The sequence below is a fragment of the Talpa europaea genome (assembly GCF_964194135.1).
Source record: "Talpa europaea genome assembly, chromosome: 8".
Taxonomy (NCBI): domain Eukaryota; kingdom Metazoa; phylum Chordata; class Mammalia; order Eulipotyphla; family Talpidae; genus Talpa; species Talpa europaea.
The window spans coordinates 99635979-99647827 of record NC_140075.1 but is presented as its reverse complement, the minus strand read 5'-3'; the positions used below and the strand labels follow the sequence as shown (position 1 = coordinate 99647827).

The 11849-nt window shown below is 36.8% G+C and overlaps 1 protein-coding gene and 1 pseudogene across 4 annotated transcripts; one reads left to right on the top strand and one right to left on the bottom strand.

Annotated features, from left to right (window-relative positions):
* Positions 1-9708, bottom strand: PTGR2 (prostaglandin reductase 2; the record flags this gene model as incomplete). Of its 3 annotated transcripts, XM_084239849.1 has the most annotated exons (9): positions 1-77; positions 277-316; positions 1031-1118; positions 2162-2283; positions 3318-3527; positions 4618-4788; positions 6483-6674; positions 8107-8225; positions 9672-9708. In XM_084239849.1, the coding sequence occupies 9 exons, from the start codon at positions 9706-9708 to the stop codon at positions 1-3; spliced, it is 1056 nt and encodes a 351-aa protein (XP_084095975.1). The 3 variants fall into 3 exon arrangements, with proteins under 3 accessions (XP_084095975.1, XP_084095977.1, XP_084095976.1); XM_084239851.1 differs by lacking the exon at positions 3318-3527; XM_084239850.1 differs by lacking the exon at positions 4618-4788.
* On the top strand, positions 4850-5812 carry LOC311176109 (prostaglandin reductase 1-like; annotated as a pseudogene). The gene has a single exon. The product of its transcript is annotated as a prostaglandin reductase 1-like (transcript).
* Positions 9709-11849: the final 2141 nt, after the last annotated feature.

Here is an 11849-nt window from a genome sequence, read left to right as displayed (position 1 = left end):
TCACAGAGAGGTGTCTTCTGAAATGCAAACTATTTGCTTTCCAGTGTTACCTCCTGTCATCATTGACTGGAATGCAGCTGGAAAGGGAAAAAAAATTAGGTTATCTGAAAACATAAATGTCACTGTCAGACATGTTTATCAGTAGGTCAGACACATACAATTAATTTGAATAATTTCTCAATGATTTTAATACTAAAACATCAGAGAAGTAGAAGGATAAGAGAAGTATTTGTGCTGAGTACATGTACATAATAAATAAATCTACATTCATCTTACCACCCATGTTTTCCAATCCATTTATCACAGTCTCTTTGATCTGTAAATCAAAATAACTATATTTAATATTCTTTAGACCAATGTTTCTATTTAATAATTTCCACTTTTGCAAAAGACAATGCTAGTTAGCACTTTCTAAAGCCAGATACTTTTCATATACATAGCCCAGATTTTTTGGTAATGGTTTTTTAAATGAAATCCTATCAACACCACAAATTATATACCCTTTTCCAAAAATTGAGTACCAAAACACATGCATATACCACTTTGCCTATCATTTGCAGGTTATAAGACCATCTTAAGTCAAGGTCTCTGAACCCCAATTAATAACTCCTGAATTTCAACCAACAACCAAAAGATAATATTAGAATATCCATGTAGGGTAGAAAGAAGTACAATGGTAGGGATATTAGGAAGTGTTTTTATGATTTTTGAGAATGTACTTCTAGTACATAGTTGGCATTCCATAAATATTTTCTAAATTAATGAATATTACAATTTCAAAAAGCCATTGATCTTGTAATATAATCTAAGAAAAGTAAAGCTTAACAACATTTTAGATAAGCAAATAATTGGTTTCTCAATCAAGATGTTATATTCACCAAGAAATAGTTAATTTATAATAACCAGTATACTTTTTTGTAGGAATTTTTATTATGAGAATAATATGTTTCCTATAATAAATCCAAATAGTAAAAAAGCATATCATGTAGAAGGAAGAATGATATTGATAAAGAATTGAAGTAAGTTATACCTTTAGCTTTCCATCTTTAAACCATTGACTCAACTGTAGAATACCAGGTTCAAATTTGTCCTTATAATTTAAAACCAGAAATCTTTCTCTGTAATGGGGAAGAAAAAGATAATGATCAAAGATTAGGGAGAGAATAGAAGAATCTAAAATCAAATCATTCCAGAATTCTAATATCTGCTAATCCTTCAATACTAGGACTCAGACATGAAAAGTCTGGTAAGATATAAATTTAAGATATAGGTGCAGGGCCTCCCCGGTGGCGCAGCGGTTGAGCACTGGGTTGCGAAGCTGCCTGCAGCCTCTGCAGCGCAGGTTCAATTCCTGGCTGCTCCCCGGCCACTGGAGGAGGGTCCCACATGGCGCTCAGGCCTCTCCTGCCGCCCGCTGCTCCCCTCAGCAGTGTGCTTCGGTCCTTCTGCCTGCTCTGCTCCCCGTTCTGGCTCTGGTGAATTCTCTCACCCTCCTGTGCTTCTGACTGTACCCAGTGCTTGTATAAATAAATAAATAAATCTTAGAAAAAAAAAAAAAAGATATAGGTGCAGGTATAGGTATTAAGTATAGTGGACTTTTGCTTAACATGTGTGTGATTTTATACTGTGGGTGGCATCCTTTTCCCACCCTCCTGTGACCCAAGTCAAGCCACTCAGAGCCATTAAGTATCAGCTTTAGGACTTGATAAAACGACAAGGAGAAAGCGGTTCTCCTCTACTTGTATTGATAAAATATAAGACAGAGGTATCAGTCATCCTCTCACTGCTGCACAAGGAAAGCCCTCAAAGTGATAAAGCCAACCCAGAAGAAAGCAGAGCCCGGAGGGGGAGAAAAACTGAGCTATGATGCCACTGGACAAACACTTTTATCCAGTCAAATCTAAGTTAGTCCTAATCTTGGACTTCTCGGATACATTAGCCAATACATTTTCTTTACACTTGTCAATGTAAGTTGAGTTTCTATTACTACCAAAAGACTGAAAAAGCAAATGTATTTTTGAAAAAAGTTTTCTGCTGAGGAATTAGTTTACTAAAATTTATAGACTGAACTGGCTTAAAAATAAGTTTTCAAGTTTCATAAGGAAAAATAATGTATGAAGAACAACAGAATCTGGTAATACAAGTAAAGGGTAGAACACACCTTGTGATGTTTCTTTCCTTCAGGATTGCCTCCACAACAGGGGGTAGTGGAGGAGGATAAGGCACATCTTTGTTGTACTGAGAAATTTGACCACATAGGATGATGTGGCTGTTTTGATTCATCTGTTCAGAGAAAACTGATTATTATATCCTAAGATATATGCCTTTTTCCTATGTTTACTGATTTTATGGCTGCCTCGATTAAATTGTCCTTGTCTACTACATTTAATCCTTTATGCCAATTAATTGAATTTGTTTTGTAGATTTACCCAAATGTATTTTAAGTTTTAACTGGCTAGAAAACAAGGTGACACCATAAAAAAGTAAATGAGAGCTTGGTGATCACTGTTACTACTTTTAGTAGTAGTAGTTAGTCTTTCTTTGGATTTAAATAAATAAATCTCAACTGCAGTTAATTTTGGGCCTTTCTGGTGGCCTGGTGGTTAAGTCTCAGTGCTATTACCCCTACAGCCTGAGTTCGATCCTGGGCCAGGGAGCACATGGCTATCACCCCTACAGCCTGAGTTTGATCCTGGGCCAGGGAGCACATGGCTATCACCCCTACAGCCTGAGTTCGATCCCGGGGCCAGGGAGCACATGGCGCAGCAGACCTCTCCTGTCTCACCCTCTGCTCCCCTCAGCAGTGTATTTCATTAGATCTGCCTGTTCTGCTCCCAACTCTGTCTCTGGTAAATCCTCTCACCACCTACACCCCAGTTCTTTTACACAAAAATAAATAAAATCTTTTAAAAATTGCAATTAATTTTATATACAGTGAAGGACAATGTACTGTTAATAGCTATGTTGATATTTTTAACACTGTCAATAAAAATGCCTGCAATTTATAGAAATCCATTCCTTACCCAAAGTCAGATCAGGGTGAGTTAGGGTCAGAACTTCACCATTTGAACAATACAACTGTAATTTTTCACAAAAATAGATTTCAGGTGAAAAAAATCTAATATTGCTAGTAAAGCATTGAAGCTTACACTCTGCAAATCTGTAAGCAAGTGAAAGTAGGTATCAGCAAGCTCTTCTACACGTAATACACTGAGCATCATGTTTCACAAACTACAATTTTATCATTTTTTTCTCTCACACAGAATCAGGTAAAAAGATACTTCAAATAAAATGTAGTATTCAAAATTTAAAACAACCTGACTTATCACTTTATCACTGATGTCACCACCAACATTGTCAAAGTAAACATCCACTCCAGCTGGGCATAATTCACGAAGTTGTTCTGCCACATTTCCTCTTTTATAATTAACTGCACCATCAAAGCCCAGTTCTGACGTCAAAAAGAGGCACTTTTCATGTGTTCCACAAATTCCCACCACTCTGGAACAGCCCAGCAAATGGCCAATCTAAGGGGGAAATTTTTGAGATTAATTTACCACTTTGTATTGTCATATTTAAATGTAAAAATGTGAAAGTATATGAGATACTACAAATATGTAAGATTATTCATCATGATTTAGCTTAGATTACAGGACTTCTAGTTAAAAATAATCTGAACCAAAAGAACAAAGAACAAATAAAATATTCTTAAGATTGAGGGGAAAAAATTGGGATTGAATAAATCTTGACTAAATGTAAATGTTAAAACCTCTCAATTTAAAGCTGTTACATAGAAGGAATAGTCAGATCCAAAACATCACTACCTTGCAATTCAGTATTTTTCAGGTCTGTGAGGAACTAAAGTTACTATTAAGATAAAATGTTTTGTTTCAGTGGTTTCCTACTATAATGACTATTATTCATAAATGTATTTATATTTCTGGGACCCAATAAGTGCTTTCTTATTTGAAGATTTGTTTTAATACATGAATGAGTTCATTTATTTTTTTAATTCAAGTTCCAGGCAGGTACTCTATGATTTCTTTTTTTTTTCTTTCTCTTTTTCTCTATGATTTTCTTCCTTATAGTGATTTGAACTATGTTCAAGCAATTACCACTTCTATTTTGGGGTAGCAGAAAACAAGATATAAAAATCAATAACATTTTCCATATTGGTATGAAAAGAGCCTATGTAGTAACACCTTTTTTTATCACAAATATGAAAAAGATCATTAATTTGTTCAATTATATATTTTAAATTATATGCATGTATCCAGAGCTTAAATTACAATTACATTTTTTAGAAAATCAAATAATTCTCAGAAAGGTTACCTGCCTAGGGGCATCCCTGGTAGCCTACAGGTTAAGTCTCAGCGCTATCACCTCTAGATCTGAGTTCAATACCCAGCTGGGGAGATAACCTGCATATGGCACAGCAGACCTCTCCTGTCTCACCCACTGCTCCCCTTAGCAGTGTATTTCAGTCAATCTGCTTGTTCTGCTTCCCCACTCTGTCTCTGGTGAAGTCTGTCACCTTCCCTGCTCCTCTGGCCTATACCTCAGCTCTTCTCTACTTAAAAAAAATAAAAAGAAAGAAAAGAAAAAAAGAAAGGTTACCTGCCCAGCCAAGGATCCACAAGCACCAGCAGCCCCACTAATAACCATTGTCTGATTAGATCCAGCAGTTATATGGCCTTTTTCCTGTATTCCAAGCAAGGAAGTCAAGCCAGGCATACCTATAGCTCCAAGAAAGTATGAAAGATGCCCATCCACAAGCTTTGGGTCTACCTAAAATAAAACACATACCTTTTAAAAATGGTACCTGGGAACAACCCTAGGTCACGGAACTTGTCGACTCCTGAGTTCTAAGACACTTTATGCCAAGAGCTGGACCCTGTAGGAAGCACTTTGAAGGCAACCAAACTAACAGTAACTTGAAGACTATTGAACTCCCACCCTTAAAAATTGAAGGGGCCCTACCGGAAGCTTTGCTCCTCACTGTGGATCCTTAAATGAGAGTGGCAGCCAAAATACTGAAGGAGGGTGGTAAGATGATGAGGCAACAAGTGGCCAGAGTTTCGTTAAGTAAAAACTCAGCCTTGCCAACAGAAACTACTGCAGTATCTTCTTCAGGCTGGGTAAAGATGGGATAGAATTGGAAAAGCTGCCTCCATAGTGGCCAGACAATTCACCATTGTCTTAGGCTCTGGGAAAAGTTGCCATGACAGGACTAATAGCCTACTTGGGCCTATATGACATCTGTGGTGTAAAGAGTGGAAAAACAGTGATGGTTAATGCAACAGCAGAAGCAGTGGGCTCTGCTGTGGGGCAGATAGCTAAGATCAAGGGTTACAAAGTTGTTGGAGCAACTGTGTCTCAAGAAAAGGTTGCCAGTCTTAACTATAAGACAGTAGGGTCTTTGGGTGAAACTTTTAAAAAAGCCTCTCCGGATAGTTATGATGGTTATTTTGATAATGTAGATACAGAGTTTTCAAACACCTTTATCCCCCAGATGAAGAAATGTGGAAGAATTGCTAGATGTGGGCCATTTCTACATAGAGTGGTACTCAGCCACTTCTCCCAGGCCCACACCGGGAGATTATTATCTATTAGCAACTACACATGGAAGAGTTTATTGTCACCCACTGGCAAGGAAAGGTCAGACAGAAGGCTCTGAAAGACTTGCTTATCAGTCTCATAGGGCAAAATCCAGTATCATGAATACATCACTGAAGGATTTGAAAGCATGCCAGCTACATTCATGGCAATACTGAAAGGAGATAATTTGGGGAAAACCATCATGAAATTATGAAAAAAAAATGATATATGGAATCTGGAGATAACATCTGGGTAATTAATTTTAACCAGTTAGTAAAAATGTATACTACCTTCATTATCTAAGAAATAGTAACTGTAATAAGTATGATATACCAATAAAACATGTTAATGGTACAAAACAAAGATGGTACTAGAAATTCTTATTTTTTGACAAAGTAGAGGCAGCTCTTTATGTAACTTCCTGATGACATGTTAGGTTGAATTATAGGAAGCTGCCTATTTTATAAGTCAAAAAAGATAAATATTGGTAATTTCACATAGTTCAATCTAAGAGTAGAAATTGAACTAAGGATTTCTGACATGAGATAGAATATCAAGTACAAACCAAGTGAATTTAAGTCAAGTGTAATTTCTCAGGAAACTCTAAAGCACACCTCTATAGGGGCCATCTGGCCCCTAAGCATTTTTTTTTTTATGTTTATATCTCAGGTTTTATCTTACACATGTAAAATTTGAGAAATAAATTGAATATGGAAAACAACATCATTCTCTGGTAGTTGACAGCCAACAGTGGAAAAGAAGTAAGGACGTTCTGTACTTTGGCAGCTATATAAAAGGAAATGTATGCCTTTATTTTTATCCTTGATAACAAATGCACAAAGTAAGAATCAAATGAGGGGAGGGTGAGGAATATTATACACCACCTTTTCAAGAATATTTCCATCCAGAATAACCTTGGTTTGCCAGGGCCAACAGAAATTAGTCACAAAATCGCCTTTAGTAAAATTTTTATGTTTGCTTTCTTCTATAATCCCAATACCTCCACCATCAGTCACTTGAGACAGCTGCCAAGGTGTTAGATAATCAGAGCCAGTGTCTTCATTCATTCTACAACGCTAAAAAAAAAAAAAAACTGCATAAGAGATTTCTGTCTAAAAATACTGAACCAGCTTAAATTTACCCAGTGACCAAAAGAAAGACATATATTAAGTAGTTAATATTATTCAAGAAAAATTTACCTTAGTTTCTCTCTTCCTTTCATTTATTTTTCATCCTGAAAAAAAGGTAACTTCTCTATAACAAGTAAAAAAAGTACAATTAAAAACAAATTTAGGGCCTCCCTGGTGGCGCAGGGGCTAAAGACAGCACTGTCCAGCTGTTGTCAGCCACTGCAGCATGAATTCGATTCCTGGCTGGCCAGGGAGCAATCCACATGGCGCAGCGGACCTCTCTTGTTGCCCCCGCTGCTCCACTCAGCAGTGTATTTCCATGGATCTGCTTATTCTGTTCCCCAATATGTATCCTATTGAGATTCAGAAAAAGCATCTGACAAAATTCAATCCCTCTTCTGGAGGTTAAGAGTAATGGGGATGGTCCTACCTGGTGGCGCAAGGGGTTAGGACACAACCTGTGAAGCTGTCCTCAGCCACTGCAGCAAAAGTTCTATCCCCTGCCAGGGAGCAACTCACATGAAGCAGCAGACCTCTCCTGACTCACCTGCTGCTCCCCTCAGCAGTGTATTTCAGTCAGTCTGCCTGTTCTGTTCCCCACTCTGTCTCTGGTGAATCCTCTCACCCCCCACACCTCTAGCCTATACCCCAGTTCTTGTATGCATAAAAAAAATCTTTAAAAAAAAAAAAAAGAGAGTAATGGGGATGTACTGTTTAGTGAGCACAGGGTTTCTGCTAGGATAACGAAAACATCCTAGAAATCAAAGTGGTGATGCTGAAAACATTATAGAAGTTTTTTTTTTAAAACATTTTTTCTTATTTATTCATTCATTCATTCATTCATTCAAGCATTGGGTACAGTCAGAAGCGCAGGAGGGTGAGAGAATTCACCAGAGCCAGAGTGGGGAACAGAACAGGCAGACTGACAAAGCACACTGCTGAGGGGAGCAATGGGAGGCAGGAGAGGTCTGCGCACCATGTGGGACCCTTGCACGGCGGCCGGGATCGAACTGGCGCTGCAGAGGCTGCGGGCAGCTTCACAACCCGGTGCTCAACCGCTGTGCCACCAGGGGAGGCCCAGAATCTATCATATGAACTGGATCAAGTAAGAGAATTTCCATCCTTGTTCATGGCCTTCAAGCTTTACTAACTACTGGGGAAATGGTCTAGACATTGCACTATTATGAAAACATTCCTTCTACAATATTCTTTAATAACACTAGTGACTAAAAACAAAGGCAACTTAAAATTCACAAATATCAAGATATAAGCACTCAAATACCTATTAATCATGAGAATGGCACAATAAAATTCATGAACAACATGAAATATATGAAAATAAAATTATTTTTTACAAGTCACAAATCCTGATTCTTACCATGTAAGGATCCACAGAAAGATAAAGAGTTCTGGCTTTTACTTGTCCTTCACAGATATTATCTGGTAAATTTACTTCTTCCATTCGAAAATTTTCTGCCACTGGATTACCATTTTTCCCTGAAATGTTAGATTAAAATATAAAATCAAAAAGTCACTTTTCTATACAAGTATTCATTATTTTTAAAAAAATTCACTCAAGGATCCAGACACTCTCTTTTAATACAGGAATGAATAAATCTATATTATTTTGTAAATTTCTATGTAACTGTAGAAATTACTCAGAACAAGGATTTTCTTAAATAGTTTCAATTGCTCTTGATTTTCTCCAAGAAGTTCTTTGGGATATTGCTGTCATCTTTAAATTTTTCTTTTTTAAAATCATTACAGTTAAGGGCCTCCCTGGTGGCACAGGGGTTAAAGTCTCAGTGCTATCAAGCTATGCCAGCCACTAAAGCATGAATTTGATCCCCAGCCAGGGAGCTGACCCACATGGTACAGCAGAACTCTGCCTCGCCCACTGCTCCCCTCAACAGCATATTTCAGTGAATTTGCCTGTTCTGCTCCCCACTGTCTCCCCACTGGTGAATCCTCTCACCCTCCCCACCCCCATATCTGGTCTACACCCCAGTTCTTGTATGTATAAATAATAAAAGTAAATCTTTTTAAAAAACTAAATAAATTTTAAAAATGATTATAGTTAAGTTCATCTCACTGCTTTAAAATTATCAGAGGATTTCAAAAAGTGAAAAATCACTGCTAGCTTTTTAAAAATAAAATTTACAATTTAGCAGAAACACCACATCAGCCAAAGTAAATAGTCAGGTAAAGTTACCTTCCTTACTTAAATAAGAAAACAGAAACTCCAATGAATGTAATTTTAACACAAAAGAAAGTATTCAAGATTAGAAGTCGCAAAGGAGAAGTATGAAAAGAAAAATTTGTAAATAGAATGCCATCACTAAAAGTATATTCTTAGTATATTCTTAACACAGCAAGTTTCCTATTTATTGAATCATCAAACTTCTAAAGTGTGAATACAATATAAAGATCTTAATCTTCAGATAAATATAATCACTTTACAAAAATTGAGGTCAGAAAAGTTAAGAGACTTCCCAGGTCACAAGTTAGATAGGCAGCAAAATCCAAGGCATCAGGGGACCCAAACCTCTCAAGTTACTTCCACATTTGAGTTGCTATGATTCAGGTAAGAAGTCAGCACACACATAGGTCAGTGCTTTTCACATAAACAGAAAGCAGATTTTAAGAACCAATGATACATACTATAAAGAAAAACCGAAGTCACACACATTGATAGCATAACCTTTTAAACAATGTAATGATTATTTATTCTCTTTTTTTATGATTATATATTCTTTCTTCAACAAATGACCTTACTAAGTTATTACTTGAAAAATTGAGTATTAGAGTTTTTTCTAGTATCTCTATTAGTGTTAATATCTTCCTACTTTAATTTACCACACTGACATCCTATTAGTTTTTATTTTTTTACTTGCATTAATAGTTATCAAAGACCACAGGTGTTTACTCATTACAAATACATACCAGGTCGGGAATTCAATACCACTCTCTGTACAATCATCACCTTGTTTGCACAATGGTCTCACAAAGATTTCTGTATAAAATAACTCCTATAAATGGAAAAAAAATTATATCACAAGAAAGTTTTAAAATATTCAACCATAAAAATTAACAAAAAAAAGCACATTTGTGTTTCTGAATAAGGAGAGGAAAAATCATTTAGGATCCCATAATGATTAGTCTTCTATCAGATTTTGTCTAAGGTAAATATATGAAGACTTAATCTACCAAGAATTATTAGATAATAATAAATATTGGCCAACAGAAACAAGTTTATTTAAGACTGAGTTGCATGAAATGTTCTTAGCCCAGATTCATCTTCATACCGTCACAATTAAGTCTCCTACTGGAGCTTGATTAAAAGAAAACATTACAGAGCTCACCAGAGCTAGTGGCAAAATGAAAACACTAGCTGCTTAACTGACATATAATCAAATTTTCCAAAATTCTTTGTATCAAAATGGAAATTTCTTAATGGTTTTGAGTATACATCAACATCATATGTCAAAAGCTTCGTTAAGGAGGGCCTCCCAGGTGGCGCAGTGGTTGAGCGCTGGGTTGCGAAACTGCGCGCGGCCTCTGCGGCGCCGGTTCGATCCCCGGCTGCTCCCCGGCCACCAGAGGAGGGTCCCACATGGCGTGCAGACCTCTCCTGCCGCCCGCTGCTCCCCTCAGCAGTGTACTTCGGTCCTTCTGCCTGCTCTGCTCCCTGCTCTGGCTCTGGTGAATTCTCTCACCCTCCCGCGCTTCTGACTGTACCCAGTGCATGTATAAACAAAAACAAACAAACAAACTAGCAAACAAATAAATAAAGCATGCCTCTATAAAAAAAAAAAAAAAAAAAAAAAGCTTCGTTAAATCCTCACCTTACAGGAAACTCTGTAATATAAAATGACCAAATATGTAAACACTAGTTCATCTGTGTTTACAATTTGAGCTAGTGAAAAAAGCAAAATGATGAAAGCCTTCCTCACATTTTATCATTTATTTTTATAATATTACAACAAATTTAGCTCTCAGCATCATTTCTAAATGTAAATAATTCATACCACAGCACATATAAACATTTTAAAACCACCTATAAATCCATTTGATTTGTCTTGCATCACTGGGTAATTTGCACATGACTCCACTTACTTAGTTTCTGGATTTGCAAGATCCTTGAATCCCTTCATGTTTCTCTGTATCCTGTATAGTACCTGAGTATCCCATACAGACCTGACATATATATATATATATATATATATAACCTGACATATATATATATATCCCTAAAAATACCAAATAATCATCAAGAGTTATTTCTGAAATATTGTTTAACATAATATTAAATGAAGATAATGTATAGCAAACTTTCACATAGATTCCATTAGTCTTAAAACAAAGTCATATAAATAAGTATATTACTTTCCTCATTTTACAGAGAAGTTGAGGTATAGTTTGTACCTAAGATCACATCACAAAGGAGTTGGGACTGAAATATAAACCTCACTCCAGAGCCTCCCTGGTGGTACAAGGGATTAAGCACCACACTATAAAGCAATCCACAGCCTCTGCAGCACAAGTTCAATCCCCACAAGTTCAATCCCCGGCCAGCCAGAGAGAAATTCACATGGCAAAGCAGACTTCTCTTGTCTTGCCGGCTGCTCCCCTCAGCAGTGTATTTCAGTCAGTCTGCCTATTCTGTTCCCCACTCTGTCTCTGGTGACTCCTCTCACCCTCCTGCATCTCTGGTCTGTACCCTAGATCTTGTGTGCATCAATAATTTTTTAAAATAAATAAATAAATAAACTTCATTCCAGATCTCACATATCCTCACTTTTGCCAGTTTCCTCACAACCTCCTCCAAAAAGAGTTTTTAACACACACAGCCAACCAACCAGTGATGTCCAACTTCCCCACAGAAACCCTTTCCTAGAAGAGGAGAATTCTCCCAATTATGAACTACATATCTGGTGTTAGTGGCATTTGGTAAAATAGAATGAAGAGCATGAATATTCATCTCATTTACTTCCTTACTTTTGTAATGTATATGTTTAAAATATCACTGGTTGTACAATAATGGCTAGTTGTCCTCAATATCCATTTTCTCCTTCTGGAAACAATATTCCCCAGTTAAAAGACTGCATTTCCCAGATTCCT